This window comes from Macaca fascicularis, chromosome 14 (assembly GCF_037993035.2).
Source record: "Macaca fascicularis isolate 582-1 chromosome 14, T2T-MFA8v1.1".
In the NCBI taxonomy this organism is placed as follows: domain Eukaryota; kingdom Metazoa; phylum Chordata; class Mammalia; order Primates; family Cercopithecidae; genus Macaca; species Macaca fascicularis.
Genome location: NC_088388.1, coordinates 2,879,051 through 2,900,007, shown reverse-complemented (window position 1 = coordinate 2,900,007; position 20,957 = coordinate 2,879,051). Strand labels below are relative to the sequence as shown.

The following is a 20,957-nucleotide window of genomic DNA, read 5'->3' as shown; positions in this document are numbered from 1 at the left end:
TCACATGAGCTGCTGACCAAACAGTAACATGTTTGTTGGTTGACGGGTTTGGTTTGAGGGTTGGGAGCAGATTTTTTGAGGAAAGAAGCTATAGAAATGAAAGCTGTCTAAGAAGCTTTGGCTAAGGTTGGAAAAAAGAACTTTGTAGGGCTTTATGTTTGGGAGACGAGGGGGGTGTTAAGTAGTAGAATATTTTTATAGCAGGGAGGACAGCCTCTGAGATGACACATGCACATTAGTAGTTGTCTTCTCAAATCTGACGTCACTGTAGAGATGCCTCTTAATATATTGAATAAGAAACGTCCATTTGTGCTACTTCTTTGGAGCTTTCTTGACAATGATACTTTTTAAACGTACCGTTGTTTTAGTTTTTCAGATGGGGTTCCTTCAGATTCCGTGGAAGCTGCTAAAAATGCAAGTAATACAGGTCAGTTCACTGCACATGGAGAGTTTGCATCCAGTATGGGGAATCTTCCTCTCTCTTGGAAACATTAATACAAGTAAAGGATTCCTTCCTGTACTTCAGTGGTTTTAGGAAAGCTAGAGTAATTAAAATGAAAAATCAGTATCTTATTAATAAAAGATTTATTTATTATAGGAATTCAGACTCTACAGTAGTAAAGAGAAGAATAGTACAGTCTACCTTTTTTTTTTTTTTTTTTTGAGACGGAGTCTCGCTGTGTCGCCCAGGCTGGAGTGCAGTGGCCGGATCTCAGCTCACTGCAAGCTCTGCCTCCCGGGTTTTTATGCCATTCTCCTGCCTCAGCCTCCCGAGTAGCCGGGACTACAGGCGCCCGCCACCTCGCCCGGCTAGTTTTTTGTATTTTTTAGTAGAGACGGGGTTTCACCGTGTTAGCCAGGATGGTCTCGAACTCCTGACCTCGTGATCCGCCCGTCTCGGCCTCCCAAAGTGCTGGGATTACAGGCTTGAGCCACCGTGCCCGGCCCAGTCTACCTTCTTGTACCTACCATCACTGAGCTTTAGTATTGATTAACAAATGACCAGTCTTTTTTCTTATTTTTGAGATGGAGCCTTGCTGTGTTACCCAGGCTGCTCTTGAACTCCTGGGCTTAAGCAATTTTCCTGCCTCAGCCTCCCAAGTAGTTGGGGCTGCAGGCACAGACCACTGCACCTGTCTTTTTTTTTTTTTTTTTTTTTTAATCTATACCCTTAACTTTCCTTCCTTTGGAAAGCAAATCCTAGGAATGTTATTTTGTTCATAAATTCGCAGATGTGATATCTTTCCCCCATTAAAAAAAAACCCTATATATCTGTACTCCCCACTCCCTCCAAACTGTTTGAAAGCAAGTGGTGGATATTTGTTTTCCTAAAACAATTTTACAGTGCCATTACCAAGAAACTTAGCATTGGAGCAATACCATTCTCTAATAGACAGTCATGCTCCTGTTTTCCCTGGTTTTCTCAGCAATTTTTACCCCACCCCCAAATCTAGCACCTACTCAAAGATCATGCGTTTTGTTTTGTTCTAGAGTCATCTCCCTACCTTTTGTATCTTTTATTAATACATCAACACAGCAGCGCTCTGGGCCACTGTGGTCTTATAGAGTGCTCACAGTCTGGATTTGCCCAGTCGTTTCTTCCTGATGAGATTCAGGGTAAACATTTGGCAAGAAGGGCACACAGGTGACATGATGCAGTGGTCATTGCTTCCGGAGGCACAGTATGTTGGCTCGGCACCTGTCTGGGGACATTGTGATTGATTAAGACAATGCCTGCCAAACTTCTCTGTTACCAAGGTCCTTTCACCTTGGAAGCAATCTGTCAGGCACGTGTAGATATCCTCTTCTTTTTCAGCAAACTTTCACACAGTGGTTTTAGCACCCATTGATGTGTGTTTGTATATGCATGTAGTATTTACATACTATACATGTGTATACAATTTTATATATACAAATTATGTACCTTAAATATACTTCACGTGCTTCATGTTAGTGGTTGTGTTTGCAGTTCTGTTATAAATGTTTAAAATTGAGTGCCTACTTGGTGTGTTTGACTTACCCACATCATGGGAGAATACTCGGGATGGGAGAATACTTGGGTATGTACTGGCTCTAAGCAAGGGAAGGGCGCTAGGTTTGGGTTTCTATATTGTATCATTAAGAGGGAAATTGTTAAGAGTCTGTGTCATGAGCCAGATGTCTGCCACTCCTTAGTCACACAGCTGGGTAGAAGGACAGTCACTACCCTCTCAGGATCTCATTCATTGGTTTATTGGGAAATGGGCTTCTAAATACAAACATCTCGAGATTGTGAGCTCACTACACATGTAGGTTAGCAGTAAGTGGGGTGGAATGGTCAGAAGTACTTCCTGGAACGAGATGGGCTTAGGCAGAAGAACATTCAAGGCAGAGGCGAGAAGCACATGCAAAGAAAACTTAGGAAACAGTGCCGTCAGGGAGCTAGTGAGCCTTGGGCTCTCCTGGACTGTGAAGGCCGTGGCACCACAGTGAGCGAGGGAACTGGTGGATGCTCTTTCACTTTGAAAAACTGATCTCATCTCTGTTCTTGGCTTCTGGACACCACACTGGGACTTGGGGGTAGACCATGTGAACTTCCATTAATGATGTCCTCAATTGTTTAAGCCTGGGGGTTAAACAGCCGCAGTCCTGGTGAGAACCAGGACTCTCTAGGTATTTATTCAGTAAATTTGTAACTACCCATCAGGTGATTAACCTAGAGTATTAAATGCTCTTAAAATAAATTTTAATTATTTTCAAAACGTGTTTTAGAAGTCACTGGTATGTGTATTTAGAAATTAGTAGATGTAAATCTAGGCAAAGCTAAGTAGATATGTTACTCATTTTTGACTCTTGGCTATTGTGTGTGGTGGGCATATTTTAAATATGTTTGGTCTTAACTCTTCATAGAAAAGCTCACAGATCAGGTGATGCAGAATCCTCGAGTTTTGGCAGCTTTACAGGAGCGACTTGACAGTGTCCCCCACACCCCTTCCAGCTACATCGAAACGTAAGTGTGCTGTGAATCGGGTCTCATGCAATTTGGAGAAACAAAAGGAAAACAAAGGAAGAAACTGTTTTTCAGTTCCTCAAAACAGGAATAAATGGTTTTTTTTCATTCCAAGACATCGTCTGTGAGAGACAGGCACTGGGATATGAGAAGAATGACCCTACCCGGTGCTTAGTCTCAGAGTTTGCCTGGTGGACGGAAGAGAGTGACCTGTCAGTTTCTGATAGGAAGTGCACAGTGCCATCCTGTGGAGGGCTAGAGGACTTCACGGATCAGCCGAGTTGGGGAGGACAACTGGTGGCTCCTACATTAAACTAAGAGAACCGCTCCTTCCTGACTTACCCACATGAGCCTGTGACACCAACACCTTAAAAAAAAAAAAAAAAAAAAAAAAAGGGCATAGTACCAAATACCTGTGAGTTTTCACTACCCTCCAGCCTGGGTGACAGTGAGACTGTCTTTTTAAAAAAAAAAAAAAAAGAAAAAAAAGTTAGAATCTTGCTATATTGCCTAGGCTGGTTTTGGTTTTGAACTCCTGGGCTTAATTGGTTCTCCTGCCTCAGCCTCCCAAAATGCTGGGATAACGAGTGAGCCATTGCACCTGGTTGACACCTTTCCTTTTTTTTTTTTTTGGAGACGGAGTCTGCTCTGTCGCCCAGCCTGGAGTGCAGTGGCCGGATCTCAGCTCACTGCAAGCTCCGCCTCCCGGGTTTACGCCATTCTCCTGCCTCAGCCTCCCGAGTAGCTGGGACTACAGGCGCCCGCCACCTAGCCCGGCTAGTTTTTTGTATTTTTTAGTAGAGACCGGGTTTCGCCGGGTTAGCCAGGATGGTCTTGATCTCCTTACCTCGTGATCTGCCCGTCTCGGCCTCCCAAAGTGCTGGGATTACAGGCTTGAGCCACCGCGCCTGGCCTGACACCTTTCCTTTCTTATGAGAGTCTTATGTCCTAAATGTATTGCACTATGAAAATGATAAGGATGGTGATCCTAAAATCCTAGGATGGCTCTTGTCAGGACCTCCCTGTCTTACTTCTGGAAGGAATTTTTGGTTTTTGAGTTGGAGTCTCACTTTGTTGCCCAGGCTGAAGTGCAGTGGCATGTAATAGCTCATTGTAACCTTGAACTTCTGAGTTCAAGTAATCCTTCTACCTCAGCCTTCAGAGTAGCTGGAACTATAAGCATGTATCACCATACCATGCCTGGCAATTTTTTTTTTTTTTTGAAAGGGATGAGCTGTTACTGGGCTTCCATCTGTAATCGAGTCAAGGCTTGGTCTCCCAGGAGGCCCCACCTTCCAACTGGTTTCCCCGCTATTATGACAAGAAGGGGACCTTTATTTTTTATTTTTATTTTTTGAGACAGAGTCTCGCTCTGTCACCCAGGCTGGAGTGCGGTAACTTGGGATCTCAACAACTTCCGCCTTCCAGTTTCAAGTGATTCTCCTGCCTCAGTCTCCCGAGTAGCTGGAATTACAGGTGCACGCCACCACGCCCAGCTAATTTTTTGTATTTTTATTGTTCTGGGGTAGATATGCTGAACGTGCAGGTTTGTTACATAGGTATACATGTGCCATGGAGATTTGCTGCACGTGTTTTTTTTGTATTTTTAGTAGAGACAGGGTTTCGCCATGTTGGCCGGGCTGATCTCTAACTCCTGACCTCAGGTGATCTGCCCACCTTGGCCCCCCAAAGTGCTGGGATTACAGGCATGAGCCACAGCGCCCAGCCTAGAAGGGGACATTTAGAGTTTGCTTTGCCCATTTAGAAGCTTCTTGGGGATTACTTAGTGGGCCAGGTTTTTTGATTTTTTTTTTTGCAGACTACATTGATGGGATGGAGTGATACTGTGTAGGAGTGGCAAGAATTGAGAATGAGTAATGGTTTCTAGTTTTCTCGCTTTAGAAACTGGGTTGGTGGGGTGGCATTCTGTGAGAGGAACTGCTTGAGTGGGAACAAGTTTATGTGAGACTAGAAGTGGTTCCATATTGGCCATATTGCAGGAAAAGTGCCCGCAGATGGCTGGGTGTTGTTGGTATGAATGATTGAAGGACTGCTAGGGGCACACTAGGGTCCAGTTTGTTTAACATCCTTTGTCATTTTACTTCAGTTGGAAAGCTTCAAAAATTAAACTAATTTAAAATTGTATAATTAGCCAGGCGTGGTAGCTCACACCTGTAATCCTAGCACTTTGGGAGGCCAAGGCAGGCAGATTGTTTGAGCCCAGAAGTTCAAGACCAGCCTGGGCAACATGGTCAAACCCCATCTCTACAGGATGCAAAAAAACTAGCTGGGCATGGCTATGTGCCCCTGTAGTCCAGCTACTCGGAATGCTGAGGTGGGAGGATCATTTGAGCCCAGAAAGTTGAGGTTGTAGTGAGCCGAGATGGCACCACTGCACTGCAGCCTGGGCAACAGAGTGAGATCCTATCACAGTAAATGAATGAATGAATGAATGAATGATCAGTGCTGAAAAGAGGTACAAGTGGCAGTGGGAGTCTATGATTTTGTTAAATTCTTTTTGCTTTTCCCTTGTTCTCATCTACTACTAGCAGTAGTTCTAGAATGTTAAGCATTATTTGAGAGTCTAAACTAAGGACCTTTAGCTTGAGGTAACTGTGATTATATTTCACCCAGGAGAGTGGTCCTTTGGGATGCAAGGCAGTTGTTCTAATACCTCCCAGACCAGTGATATGTGTGTGTGAATTGCCTGCTGCTCTGTGCTGTGTGGTGTTGGAGGATAAGTCAAGTGCTTAGACTTGAGAACTCTGATCGTGTGAATGGGTATCTAAGATTCAGGACCCAGGGCCCTGCCCCAGGTAGATTATTTGGGTCTATGATGAGGCCGGGAATCTGCTGTTCAGTCCACATGATTATGACCAGGGGCTTTGCTTTAAGCAAATAGTTTTGATAGGTTAAACAGGGATTTTTCTTCTGATTTATAGAAGTTATACATACAAACTAAAATATTTTTTAAAACATAGAACAGGATTGAGCAAACTCATAGTTGACCTGACTCTCAAGGACAAAGTTGTGTTGCCTGTGGTCTGTGTTTCTCAGATTTTTCCTCCAGTGTGTTAACAAGTATGGACTCCCACGTGGCACTAAATATTCCTGTACAATGTGATTATAAATAGGCCATATTTGAATACCGTTGAACTTCCATTGTCCAGTTTTTCACTTGTACAGATCTATCGATGGACAATCCAGCATAAATACTTGATTAGGATAAATTTTTTTTTCCTTTTGGTAAGATAGGGTCTTGCTCTGTTTCCCAAGCTGGAGTGCGGTAGCACAATCATAGCTCCCTGCTGCCTTGACCTCCCAGACTCAAGTGATCCTCCCACTTCAGCTTCCTGAGTAGCTGGGACTACAGGGGCACACTTGGCTAATTTTTTAAATTTTTTGTAGTGAGGGGTCTTGCTATATTGCTCAGGCTGGTCTTGTAGTCCTGCCCTCAAGCCGTCCTCCCACCTTGGCCTCCCAGAGTGGTGGGATTACAGGCATGAGCCACTGCACCCAGCCTTAAGGATAAATTCTTAGAAGTGGAATTACTGGGTCCAAAGAACACTTTCAGTATTTCTGCCCTTAAGAAAGATGAGTCAGAGGGCTTCTTGACCCTTAGCCTCGTAAAACCTAGGTGTTTTGTTTTGGTTTTTAATTGCCAATTTGGTAAGGAAAAGATGAGCATTCTTAAATGTTTGCATTCTTTTGGATATTTTATGAGATTGAATCTTTCTTCATGTTTGACAATTTGTGTTTTTTCTTTTGTGAATTATCTTTTCTGCCTCCTGTATCCTTTTTTTCCTATTGGGGTATTTGTCCTTTTCCTAATTTTTAAGAGGTCTTGTTCATTATGTTAATTCCATGTTAACCTAAATTTATTTTAATAAAATTGAAAAGCATGGTGCCTTATTTTGCAGGCATGAGGATGTTGTATTTCTTACTCCTTTTTTTTTAGTTTACCTAAAGCAGTAAAAAGAAGAATTAATGCATTGAAACAACTTCAGGTGAGATGTGCTCACATAGAAGCCAAGTTCTATGAAGAGGTACATGACTTGGAAAGAAAGTATGCAGCACTATACCAGCCTCTTTTTGACAAGGTAGGGAACTCTCTTAACGAATTTAATATACAGATAGTCTTCAACTTACGACGGTGTTAGGTTGTGATAAACCCATTATAAGTTGACAACATCTAGGGTAAGAACGCATCTAAGCTACCAAACATAGCTTAGTCTAGACTACCTTAAATAAGCTCAGAACGCTTACATGAGCCTGCAGTCAGGCAAAATCATCTTCCACAAAGCCTATTTTATAATAAAGTGCTGAGTATCTCATGTAATGTATTGAACACTACACAGAGAGTGGAACAGAGTGTGGCTGTATTGGTACTCAAAGTGTGATGGCTTCTGCACCATCATGAAGTTGAAAATCTTTAGTTGAGCCATTGGAAATCAGGGACCGCCTTTATTTTAGATCTTTAGGTGAAACATCCAGATTTACCCAGGAAATCATTTAATATTTTTCTTTGAACCCTAAAATTTAGAATCTTAAAATAAGTTATAAAAATACCCAGTTTTCAAAGTCTTTTTGTAGACATTATTTATAAATTTAACTCTTGAGTTTCCAAGTAAGCTAATAACACAATTCTAATAAGGTCTCATTTTTATGTAGAGAAGAGAATTTATCACCGGTGATGTTGAACCAACAGATGCGGAATCGGAATGGCACAGTGAAAATGAAGAGGAAGAGAAATTGGCTGTAAGTCTTTTGAAAAATGTGACTTATGTTCTGTTTTAATACTATTAAAAATAAGCATTTTTTAATGATTTTTAATGACTAGTAAACTTACGTGCTTCTAGCAGTAGGTGCTGCTGCATCATTAGGTTGGGTTTAGATTCCTTTCTGATACTGATCTAGCATCTGGCACAGTACTGTCAGTTCATAGGAGGAGTAAGATGTAGTGCCATGTCAGTTATCTGTGGACAGGAGCATATTGAAATAAAGGATCAGACAATAAAGATTAAAACATCAGAGAAAGCAAAGATCAAGAAGAAATACCCCTGTGTTCTCAGTCACTGGAATATTGGGGGAGTTGTGAGGGGAGTGCCTTCCTGCTCAGTGGCGTGGACTAGCGTGCTCCCTGACAGGTGCTCAGCCAGTGGATTGGTTGCGTATGGTGGTTGTGGTATGGCCGTCAGTTACCTGCTCACAGCCGTGAAAGCTCCCAGTGTCAGCCTGATTTTATGTTTGGGAGACAAGTAACTTTTATCCTATAACTAACTTTTGGCATGGTTTTTTTTTTTTTTTTTTTTTTTTTTAAGGTATATGATAATTTTGGTAGCCTTATGTGTTTTTTGATCTTTTTAAAATATGTAGAACCTGGCCAAATTGAAGCCATGGCTGTGGATTGATACAATTGTGAATCAGCTTCTAACAGCTCAAGGAAATCTGCCTTCGCTAATTTAAAAGGCCTATGAGATCATTTCATCATAACAATCCCATTTGGCAAGGCATTCAGAATCTCCCATAGTTCCATTTAGTGTTATGTTTTACCTCCCTTGGTCTACCTTTTCCCTGGGGCCTGATGTTATAAGACTCCCCTTCACTTTACCATGTACCCTTTCTGATCACTTTCTGATGCTTGCGTTATGTCCATGAACCAGCATTTATAGCCACCTGCTTAAAGCTGGATAAGTTGCTGAGCACTTTCTTGCTGCAGATACTGCTGCAGCAAAGGTTTTTTTTTTTTTTTTTACTTCAACTTACTGCCCCTACCCCACAAATTTTAACCAGAGGTCAGATTATTAGTCCAAGTGAACTTACTGATCCTTGGACTGGACTTTTTTTTCCCAGTGATAGATGTTCTGCATATTTGCATTCCATTTCCTTAAGGTTGATGTACAGTCTTTGCATCTGCATTTGTGATGATGATTGTCTCAGGATGGCACCTCACAGAGTTAGCACTGGATGACCTTTCCCAGAGTTGGTGGCACTTTGTCATCTCTTCAGTTTCTTCGCCTTTGATGTGAAATCATAAGGAATTCCATGTGGATATAACGCCTTGACTGCTTTTTTCCCTCGGAAGCATCTGAGAAGTGTTGCATGGCACAGTGAATGGTTTGGAGATGCAGACTCTGAAAGAAAGGTTTTTGATCGGAGATAATACAGGATTTGGAAATGGTACTCTACATTAAGCCACTGCGTTATTTTTAAATTTGTATTTTTTGCGATCTTTTTGCATCTTTATTTTTTTTAGGGAGACATGAAAAATAAAGTAGTCATAACAGAAAAAGAAGCAGCAACAGCTGAAGAGCCAAATCCCAAAGGAATTCCAGAGTTCTGGTTTACCATCTTTAGAAATGTAGATATGCTAAGTGAATTAGTCCAGGTAAGCACATTTCTATCTTATAGAGAGATTATGTGGTAGTCTTCTAACATTACTTATCTATGGCATTTTTTTAAGCACTAAACTGGGCGTTGAAAGGTTGTTCATAGTGGGCGGAAGGGCACTTTCTGTGACCAGGACCTAAGGTGAGCAGTCCTGATCTCACAGTGAATGGTTTATTCACAGTGGGGCTTCCACGCTGTCTTTTGCAGTTCTTGGTGGAAAGCCAGGCAGCTCAGCCTGATCCAAAACTTTCAAATCAATTCCTTTTACCTCCTGTAAACGTCTGTTGTCTCGCCTGTGAATAGATTCAAGAGCGCATCTGTGTCTTACTGTGGTGTGAGTGCGCAGGAAAGGGTGAGGGCGGGAGACCAGAGTAGGAGAATGAATTTTGAAGGGATAAGTTCTGTGTGTGTGTATACACACACACATCCCAGTGAATTTTTGAACAAGTTGCTAATATTTTCTGATCATTTCTCTTGAAAAGTGTGTATTTTAAAAAAAGAAGGCCGCCGGGCGCGGTGGCTCACGCCTGTAATCCCAGCACTTTGGGAGGCCGAGACGGGCGGATCACAAGGTCAGGAGATCGAGACCATCCTGGCTAACACGGTGAAACCCCGTCTCTACTAAAAGTACAAAAAAAACTAGCCGGGCGAGGTGGCAGGCGCCTGTAGTCCCAGCTACTCGGGAGGCTGAGGTTGGAGAATGGCGTAAACCCAGGAGGCAGAGCTTGTAGTGAGCCGAGTTCGCGCCACTGCACCCCAGCCTGGGTGACAGAGCAAAGACTCCGTCTCAAAAAAAAAAAAAAAAAAAAAAAAAAAAAAGAAGGCCAGGCATGGTAGCTCATGTCTGTAGCCCCAGCACTTTGGGAGGCTGAGGTAGGCAGATTGTTTAAGACCAGCGTGGGCAGCATGGCGAAATCCCATCTCTACAAAAAATACAGAAGTTAGCCGGGCATTGTGTTGTGCACCTGTGGTCCCAGGTACTTGGGAGGCTGAGGCAGGAGGATCACCTGAGCCCAGGAGGTCGAGGCTGTGGTAAGCCATGATCATGGCGCTACACTTCATCCTGGTGGGTGACAGAGTGAGACCCTGTCTCAAAAAAAAAAAAAAAACAAAACCAACCAACATTTCTGATTTTGTCTTGCCTTGACATTTTACTTTCTACAGTGAAATGGTGAACAAATTAAAAGGTGACAAATTTGGTTTTCCCTGAAATTAGTTATAATAGAAGTTTCTACAACACAGAAACAAATCTTGCCTTAAGTCTCACTGACTGACTTGCTGTCAGTTTTTATTGCTCCAGAGTCCCCAGAAACAGTACATCTACATTCACACTTGCTCAGGACAGCTCCAGGCTCTGCTTGTGTGGGCAGAGTGCTTCTCCCATCACAGAGCATAGCCACTGTCTGTTGTCCTTTACAAACTGCTGTATTGTAATTTGCACGGGATTTTACAGCTACGTTTTTTAATGGTTTTCACAAATGTATCACATTGCTGCCTCTGCTACCTCCCTTGTTTGATGCTTATCCTGTGTCCTAAGCCAAAACTTGAGAATTCAAGATGGAAAGAATGATGTATTTCTTATTCTCCTTCCAGAGCAGAAAGCATCTAAAATAGAACAGCCTTGGTTTTTCCTGATCTGAGCTTCCTTTTTATATGAAAAGGTGGAATTTACGAAGACTAGACCATACTTTTAAAAGAATGCCATGCACCAGAATTTCATTGGAAAAATTAAGTAATGTGTACCAGAGCCGTAGTCTCACCCTGACTGTGTATTACAATCACCTGAGCAGCTTTAAAAACTAAATAGCAAAAACTGAATGCCTCATCTGTCACCACGGCACTGAGAGTTTTGAGGTGGTTTTAGGAACTCTGATATGCATGCTGAGAGTTGAAAATCCCCATGGTAGGGAGCAGGTGGAAAGACTAGCTCTTAGGTTAGTTCTTCTCAGACTTCGGGGGGCATGGGGAGTGGCCATGGCAGTGCAGATTCTGGTTCTGTGGGGCTGCCTGTCTCATGGGCCCCAGGGTGATGCTCATGCTGCAGGGTTGGAGCATCTTCACGTGGGATTGGGGGTGCAGTGATAACAGGGTTTGGGAGCAAGAGTTAGGTGACTTGAGTGGGTTTTGGTGTCCCCTTCTGTGCATGTGGCCACCTGGTTATGGCATTGGGGTCACTGGCCATGGATAGCGCTGCCTTGGGTTTTGAGAGCACAGTGAGGCATTTGGCCACATTTTAATGGGGTGTCCCTTCTCATTCTCCCAGCACCTCTGTATTAGTGTCAGTGCTTCAGCATTTCAGCCAAGAGGTGTCTTGTTGCTTTTTGTTTTAAAAGCTTTAAAAAGATATGCAGGGGTTGATAGAGTACTCATTTAATATGCAGAAAATGAGGAAATGTTATTTGTACTGTTTGTAACCTCATAGCAGGTAACGGTAGCATGTTCTATTTTGATTTTTTAACACTTTTTTTTTTTTTTTACGGAGTCTTGCTCTGTTGCCCAGGCTGGAGTGCAGTGGCATGTTCTCAGCTCGCTGCAAGCTCCGCCTTCCGGGTTCACGCCATTCTTCTGCCTCAGCCTCCCGAGTATCTGGGACTACAGGTACCCGCCACCATGCCCGGCTAATTTTTTGTATTTTTAGTAGAGACGAGGTTTCACCATGTTAGCCAAGATAGTCTCGATCTCCTGACCTCATGATCCCGTCCGCCTCAGCCTCCCAAAGTGCTGGGATTACAGGCGTGAGCCACTGCGCCCGGCCAACAATTATGTTTTAATGTCTGGTGTTGGAGTCTGCCATTTCTGAGAGAATCCTTTTCCTTTTTAAGGGACGTGGTCTTGCTATGATACCCAGCCTAGAGGTCAGTGGCTTTTCATAGGCACAGTCAGTGCACTGCTGTCTCAGTCTCTTAGCCTCAAGTGGTCCTCCCAAGTAACTGGGACTGCAGGTGTGCGCCACTGTGCCCAGCTCATTTTGGTCAAATATTAAATTCCAAAGTTGGATTAACTCTGAATCCCTTTGTTCTAAATTTGGGGATAGTTGAAATATATTCCTTCAAGTAGAGTGGAAAATTTGAGATGGCGGCTTTATGATCTGAGTGTGATGCTTCCAGTGTTGTTTGTGTCTTTGCTTCCTGAGTCTTGAGTGTCTGCCAGTGTGGGGCATTGCCTTATATCTGCCCTGGACATTTAAATTTTGACCCACAGGGTACATGGCTGCTTGAGGAAATTAGAACATAATGGTTATTTTATGAAGTTTGGGAAAACATCAGTGGGCACTGCGTCTTTGAGTGGGATGAGTTTGAAGTTCCCAGTGCCATCTCTGGAAAGCATGCTGGTGAAGGTGTTCATCTTGGTGATCGAGAGCCAGTGCATGCCTCCATGGGTGGCACGCGCAGTGTTGGAGACTGAACATCGCATGCAGGTGTGGCCCATTTCGCAACTGCCTTTGGGTTACTTTTTGTCTAAATACTTGCAGGTATCTTTTTGTCGCTGTTTTTGTTTTTTCTATAATGTCAAAAGAGTTGAAAATTAGGACTCACTTAATGGAAAGTCAGGCACAGAAAGGGAAATACCTCATGTTCACACTCATGAGGGAGCTACAAAAACAGCTTACCGAAGCAGAGTTGTTAAAGGCTTAGAGGGAGAGAGAGGGGAGAACAAACAGGGACAGGTCCGTTATTGGATACAGAGTCACTGCTAGATTGGAGGAGTAAGTTCCGGTGTTTTGTAGCACTGTAGGGTGAATGTGGCTAACGATAATTTAGTGTGTATTTTCAGAAAGCTAGAGGACGGGTTTTGAATGTTCAAAAATAAATGAGGTGATGGTCCTGATTTATTACACATTGTATATGTGCATCAAAATGTCACTGTGTCCCATAAATTAGTACAGTTGTTACATAGAACTAAAAAAGGGAAAAAATGATTTAAGAAAAACTTAATGGAACTTCAAGACATTTTGAGGTTCAGTGCCCAGACTTCGGGGGTAAAGAAGCGACTGTAATGTTACAAACGAAGCACCTGCTGCCAGTGCGTGTTTATGAGGATTCAGGTCTTTCCATTCCTCTTCTGACTTTCCTCACTTGAACCTTCTAAGCTGACAGGTATCAGCAAACTCTGAGTTTGAAGAAATACCACTTGTAAAATGATACAGACAGATAAGAATTGTACGCTCTTCCATGGTGCCTGCAAGTTAGATCTCAGACACGCTCTGTGTAACTGTCCTTAAAGAAGTTACCGCGTGTGGCTGGGCGCGGTGGCTCATGCCGGTAATCCCAGCACTTTGGGAGGCCGAGGCGGGTGGATCACGAGGTCAGGAGATCGAGACCATCCTGGCTAACACGGTGAAACCTCATCTCTACTAAAAATACAAAAAATTAGCCGGGCGTGGTGGCGGGCACCCGTAGTCCCAGCTACTCAGGATGCTGAGGCAGGAGAATGGAATGAACCTGGGAGGCAGAGCTTGCAGTGAGCTGAGATTGCGCCGTTGCACTCCAGCCTGGGTGACAGAGCAAGACTCTGTCTCAAAAAAAAAATAAAGAAGTGACCGTCTGTATAGTGAATTTTGGATACAGTCATGAGCCACATAACACATTTTGGTCACAACAGACTGCATATAGGATGGCGGTCCTGTAAGATTATGATACCATATTCTTACTGTACGTTCTCTGTGTTTAGATACACAAATAATTACCATCACTAGCTGCTTCCAGTATTCAGTACAGTCACAAGCTGTACAGGTTTGTAGTGTAGGAGCAGTAGTGGATAGTAGGCTGCACTGTCTAGGTTTGTGTAAGTATGCTCTGATGATTGCATGCCGAATTGCCTAATGGTGTGTTTCTCAGGAGGTGCCCCCATTGTTAAGGCATGCACAACTTTATTGCCGCAGGTGGGGAAGCTGGTTGCCACGGCTGTAGCTGATCTAGCCTTCTCTTCTGACTTCCAGGCTTCTGCTCTGTCTCCTCAGCAGTCTTGGTTGGTAGCATTTCTGATCTCTGTGTGCAGTGGCAGCTGGTGGCAGGAAAGCAGTGAAGGCCCTTGCCCCAGTATTGCAGGCAGGCGGGTGTCAGTGGCACTGCCCTTCGCTGTCAGTGACACCCACCGTTGCTCCACACTAGGGAAAGGGGACACCTTGGTGCTGCTTTTCTATGACGGGGAGTTGGTGAATAAGTTTGGGTTTCTTCCTGATAGTTATTACTTGACAAGGACAGAATTCCAGTAGGGCTAGTTATGCAGCATCTGGGAGCCCATGCAGCCATGACGCTTGGGGAGAGATGTGCTGTTTTTTAAAAGCCGATTGGAATTTTTTTTCTCTTTTTGATTAGGAATATGATGAACCAATCTTGAAACACCTGCAGGATATTAAAGTGAAGTTTTCTGACCCTGGACAGCCTATGGTGAGTACTGACTTGACCTTCTGGTTGGCATCAGAGTCAGTCCACAAAGATGGAAAAACTTGGAGCCAGGGGCAAGAAACCCGCAAAACCCACACTTAGCCACTCATCTGCTGGGCAGCGCTGGGCAAGACAGCTCTCCAAGAGTTAGACTGAGTACCGCATTGTCTCTTTGCTCCCTGAGAGTTAGACGGGATCCCATTGCCTTTCTGTCTCGTGCTTGGCACTGTAGTCGTGAGTCTCTGCTGGATGATTTGACAGTGATGCCGACCATGTGATGTTCCAGACCCTACAGCCAGGTGGGCACCAACGCAGGAGTCAGACTGCAACTCCTGGGCTGTGGTGGTGCTGTCCACTGTGCCTGCCCTCGGTCTTGTAGTTTGTTTGTTTACTCGGTTGGTTGGAGATGATACCGTTCTTTTCCCAAGTGTCTCTCAAGTTTGCATGCATCTAATGTGTATTTTTAACGTTTAAAAAGATGGGAGCTATGTACACATATGAACAGCACTTATTCGAAAATCTGAACCTACTAGGTTTTACCCTAAAAAAAAAGGCACAAAGACTGAAAAATGTTTTCCTGCTCTTTGATTTGTCCTGAAACAAATCTTTCCAATAAACTTGCTTTGGTGTATCATTGCAGTAGTAATGTTAGTGGCATGGATCAGCCTGCCAGTTGGTAAGACAAGCTTGACTAGGTCAGCCCTTACTTTTATCTGAGGAAACATGCTCATCTTCAGATAGCCTCCCCAGGCTGTCTCATCCTAGCCTGGTTCTCCCAGGGAGCACTGTTCGTTAACCTGTTAGCCTGGCTGTAGCTAATGGGTTCCATTCCAGTGCAATAGCATTTCCAGCGACACATGACTGACTGACTGGTGGCTTTCAGTTTCAGGTCTTGGAGACAAATACTGCATGACAGGCTGTGGGTTAGGGATCTTGCGGATGGGTGATGGTGGTAGGGACCTGGGACCAGTCAGCAGTGTCTTCCTTCCTCCCCATCTCAGCACTGGGGCCCAGGCTAATGGATGAGGGCCACTAGGAGTGGGATTTCTTCAGTATTGGGGCCCGGGCTAATGGACGAGGGCCACTAGGAGTAGAATTTCTTCACTGCAAGTGCTGCAAGTAATGCCTGGGGCAGCGGCAGGGGCAGGCAGTGGATCCACCTGTATCTGTCCCTTCTACTTTTTCCTGTTCCTGTCTGTTTTCCACTATGGAAGGTGATATTCGGGTGTCTCTCTCCAGGTGGGGCACTGGGAGTCAGGAGTGATGCCTGCTCACCAGCTAGGGGCTGCCTCCAGAGGGGACACCCCATCTTCCCTGTCCCATGTGGGTCATAGCAGGTCCTTCTTCCTGGGCTTGCATCTCTTCTGTTTAGACTTTATCACAGGGCCCCCGGGAGCCGCCTGGGCACGTCTGCCTAGTTTGCCCTCATTGGTGTGCATTCTCTTCCCCATGGTGTGAGTGTGTGGTGCTTTAAGGTTCTGTGTGTGTTTTCCTTGTACTTAATTCATCCAGACTCAATTAACTTTTTTTCTCCTTTGGGTTAGTTCCTTTTTTTCCCCTTTCTTTTCTTTTCTTTTTATTATTACTATTTTTTGAGACGGAGTCTCACTCTGTCGCCAGGCTGGAGTACAGTGCTATGATCTCAGCTCACTGCAACCTCCGCCTCCCGAGTTCAAGCTATTCTCCTGCCTCAGCCTCCCGAGTAGCTGGGATTACAGGTGTGCGCCACCACGCGCAGCTGATTTTTGTATTTTTAGTAGAGACAGGATTTTACCACATTGGCAAGGATGGTCTCAATCTCTTGACCTCGTGATCTGCTCACCTCAGCCTCCCAAATGCTGGGATTACAGGCGTGAGCCCCCACACCCGGCCTCTTTTTTCTTATTGGACACCTGTTTGATGATTTCCTAGGTCAATTTTCTTTCTTTCTTAGCCTGTCATCTTCTTTTCCTCCATCTCATGGTGACTCATAGACTAGAGCTCTGGTTGTGGTAGACTGTGGACCAGTAATCTTTTTTTCTTTTTACTTCCCTATTATTAAAGTCATATGTAGAAAATACGGGCAAGTGTAAAGAACACCATACAAATCTGATTTTTATAAGTAAATAACAGCAGCTTAGTGAGTTTCCCCATACTCTTTTTCCTTTGTAAAATTATTATGAAGCATCTGAGGCATTTTAAGTTATAAAGAGAAATAAAACTTCAAAATGAGTCTTGGCTGGTGTTTTTGCAGCTCCCCACCATGCCTCATTCCCTTCCCTTGAGCACTTGCCCACCTGGACACACATTGCACACGTGTGCCACATGGCTCCTGCCACACCACATGGTGTGTGCACAGTGTCACCCTGCTGTCACATCACACAGGCTTGGCTGGGGGAATAGTTGTTACTGCCGCCATTGGCTATAAAATGTTTTAACATTCCCCTGCATGCACCACCTCCCCCATTGTAAATTGTTGCATTATGATCAGCATACTTGAACCCAAATTTGTGTTAAATTAAATGTTTGTTAATTTATTTAGTTTAGATTCTTTTCAGTATACTTACTGAGTGAAAGAAGATGAAGCTTTAGAAGGCCCAAAGGTCGTTCAGTTGGGATTACAGGCATGAGCCACCTAGGCCCTGCTAATTTTACATTTCTTTAGTTGCTTGTAAGATTGAGCGTGGTTAGCATATTTGTGGCTTGCCTGACTGTAGTGCATGTGTGAATTAAGCAATCTTATCTTCAAGCCACTTTTCATTTGGGCAGTTAAACACTTTCTTGAATCATCTTCAGTTGTCTTTGGGTTACTCTTGACTGAACAAAGTCAGAGGGGAGAGAAAAAAGGAAAATAGGAAGAAATATGAATCTATCTATAGAAAAGTAGGCTGGGTGTGGTAGCTCATGCCTGTAATCCCAGCACTTTAGGAGGCCAAGGTGGAGGATTGCTCGAGCCCGGGAGTTCGAGACCAGCCTGGGCAACATAGAGAGAACTGGTCTTTAAAAGAGAAAGTAAAAAGGAGGGGAAAAATGAGTAGGACATGGTGAAGGACCACAAGTCTAATAATATTATTTGTATTATTGGGGTCATCCCATGCCCTGGGTTGGTTGTCCACACTGTGGTTACAGCCTTAAACAGTTCTGGGATCACAGCAGTCTCTCCATTGGTTGGCTGCTTGCCTTCCCTCTTTATGTTGTTTTTTTTTTTTTTAAAGCCCTGGAGGGTTGGGAGAGAAATTGGCATTTTATTTGATGCTGATTCCCTGTAGCTGCCTCTTCCTTTCCTTGTGACTTACCAGGCAAGTGACTGGCCTTTCCTTTGTGTGGTTCATCTGCAGTGCCCTACCCGCTTCCTTTGCTCTTGCCAAGGCCAGTGGAGAGCTCCTAGCCAGGTCCTGCTGTCATCGCTTCTAGAAACCAACTACACTGTCTCCCTGATCCTGACTTCCTAAGCCCTCATGGCTCCCCTCCTCCTCCACCTTTCTTTGGAAGTTACTTTTTCAATTCTCCTTTGTGCAAGTGATTTGTTTGAATGTATAAACTTTTTTTTGAGGAAATTATTACTGTATTTTTTTTTTTAGTCCTCTTAATTTCCCCTCCATTGATGGTTTTACCATTACAATGAAAATGGAAACAGCTAACGTTTAACCAGCCTTGTCCATAAACCCGGCTCTGTTCTAAGTCGTCTAGATTAACCGTCAAGGCAGCTCCTAGAGAGGGAGAGAGTTATTTCCAGTTTCTAGAAGGGATGACAGCAGGATCTGGCTAGGAGCTCTCCACTGGCCTTGGCAATGGAGAAAAGCAGAGCACGGAGACATTGAGTAGCTTCTGCGAATTGCCCAGCACTGAAGGCAGAGATGGGATTTGAACCCAGGCTGTCGGACACAGAATTGGTCTTGTAAACTGTCTATAAATTACTCGACCAAGCTCATCTTCCAGGTTTTTCTTTTATAAATAGGGATGAGGTAAAATGTCTTTGCACATACCAATGCATCATCCAGGTATTTTTCTCAAATTGAAGAAGTTCCTCAAAATGGAATTATTGAGTCAGGGAATATGCCTTTTTATTTTATTATTTTTTTTGATATTGCCAAATTGTCCTTCATAAAATCTGTTGACAGTATATGAGTGTGCCCAGTACCCCAAAATCCTGGCTGGGTCTACATATTTTTATACATTTTGCCCCAAAGAAAGGCATCTCATTTTGGTGTTCTTGTGTTTTGTTACTTGTGAGCATAAATGCCTTGTTGCTGCTGTTGGATGTTACCTATGCCTGCATTCGTGTTTGCATCGTTTTTCCCGGTGTGCTTACCTCTCTTCCAGGTCTGTAGCATGCTTTGTAAGTGAGGGATGAGCTTTCTGTCCTTGTAGAGATTTGTCCTTTTCTCCCACCCACCTCCCGGGAGAAAAGCTGTGGGTCACTGCTTTTACTGCACAGCACAGAATACAGACCCTGGCTTCCCCCAGCAGGGTGGGGGCTGGGGCTTAGGCTGAGCGGAAAAGGAGAGGAGGAGGATGGACTGCTGGTGCCCCTACTTTCCCCTAGTCACCTTCCCTCCTTCCAGGAAGCAAGGGTTGGGAGCAGCTAAGAGAAGCTAGGATTCTTTAGGAGAGCTTGACCCCTATTGGTGAGGAGGCATTGGAGCAGGACATGCCCCTACTCACGAACTGAACAGGTATTTCCCTCCAGTCCATCATTTGTTTTTTTTACTTCATGGTGGCCTTTTTTGCAGTGGAGAAGTTTTTCTCGTTCCATGGCCCTATCTGTTGAGCTTTCCCAGAATAGCTTCTAGTCAGTGTTGTGCGCTGCAAGCAATCTGTCCTCGTTATTTTTCGATTTTAACTGGTGCTTACTCTGAGTTTCTGCTTTTAGTCTTTTGTGTTAGAGTTCCACTTTGAACCCAACGACTACTTTACCAACTCAGTCCTGACAAAAACCTACAAGATGAAATCAGAACCAGATAAGGCTGATCCCTTTTCCTTTGAAGGTCCTGAGATTGTGGACTGTGACGGGTAAGAAAATGTCATTCTACCTTGTTTTTCTGAAACAAAATGAAGAGATAATTTTGTAACTTGATGGGTAAGATAGAAGTAAGGAGTAAAGTACAGTCTTGAGTCTGCTTAAAAGCCTGGTAGATGGATATTTCAATAGTCTTTCAGTAGTGCAGAACTTGGAGATGGTGGCCGAACCTGGGAAATGAGTCACGTGGTTGCACGTGCAAGCCTTTGGGATAGTGCCCGGTTTCTTCATTTTAATGAAAGTATTGGGTTCTCTAGACATCATGAATTGAAGTTCTTAAAATTGAATTCGTGGATTACCCTCAGCAAATAAATACTTATTGAATGAATGAGTCTGAGTCCAAGGCTGTCAGCTCATTGCTTTGGAGATAGGTGGGGGCAGCATAGCTGTTGTTTGACTCACTGATTTCAGGCTTTATAAATCACTAAAGAGAGAATTTGGTTTAGAATTAATTTCTCCAGGTTGGATTGACTGAGAAATGGTTTTAGTCTTTACTTGAAACAATTAAGTTTATTTACCAGAACTAAGTACTAATTGTTAATTCAGGACTTTATTGAAATCCTGCTGGAGTAATTTAGAAAAATAATTTTCCAGGGCCAGGCCATCGTGTGAGAAAAAGGCCTGGCCTTTCCAAGCATGTTCTTATGCGGGCAGTATTGAGATCTGCCAGGTGTTTCCTGGGTCCATGGTGATTGTGTGTTAGAGAGCGTGCTGTGCTCAGCCCTTGCCAGCCTCCCTGGGGCTGGAGTGGTCTGCACTGGCCGTCAAGATTCCCAGTGGCCACCTATTTCCTTTTTTCAGCTTGTTCTGCTCACTTGGCTGCCTTGAACAGCAGCAGCAACTCCTGCTTCCTTGGGAAGCCGAGGACAAGTTCTTGTGCATCGTGCAGACTTGACACAAGGGCTTTGCCACAGAATACACATTTCGGAGTCCTGATGAAATGTCTTGGGAAAATAATACCATTGTTCCAGAAGTCTGAAGTTTGAGGCAGTGGTCACACCCAAGTTGAAAGAGGACCAGGCCATTTCTCTTTTGCCAACCTCCAGATGAACTTCATGGGCCATTGTATTTGGTTTGCAGATTGGTTTTATTTAGTTTTCCAGGTTTGGCATAGAGCTGTGGTTTGCTTCCTGCCTGCATTTGTAATGGATTTTTCTCATGGATTGTGTGTTCATGACAGCTGTCTTGTCCT

At 43.9% G+C, this 20,957-nt stretch overlaps 1 protein-coding gene and 1 non-coding gene across 18 annotated transcripts in view; both read left to right on the top strand.

The window, feature by feature from the left end:
• Positions 1-20,957, top strand: part of NAP1L4 (nucleosome assembly protein 1 like 4) — a 47,822-nt gene that overhangs the window by 11,705 nt on the left and 15,160 nt on the right. For all 17 annotated transcript variants that reach the window (XM_074012899.1, XM_074012900.1, XM_005576912.4 and 14 more), the window contains 7 exons: positions 369-427; positions 2,890-2,989; positions 6,948-7,089; positions 7,661-7,747; positions 9,246-9,377; positions 14,698-14,769; positions 19,619-19,758. In XM_074012899.1, the coding sequence (XP_073869000.1) occupies positions 369-427; positions 2,890-2,989; positions 6,948-7,089; positions 7,661-7,747; positions 9,246-9,377; positions 14,698-14,769; positions 19,619-19,758 (732 nt within the window). The remainder of the gene's footprint in view (positions 1-368; positions 428-2,889; positions 2,990-6,947; positions 7,090-7,660; positions 7,748-9,245; positions 9,378-14,697; positions 14,770-19,618; positions 19,759-20,957) is intronic.
• On the top strand, positions 15,547-15,670 carry LOC123568943 (small nucleolar RNA SNORA54). Its single transcript, XR_006692494.1, has one exon. It is a non-coding gene; the product is annotated as a small nucleolar RNA SNORA54 (small nucleolar RNA).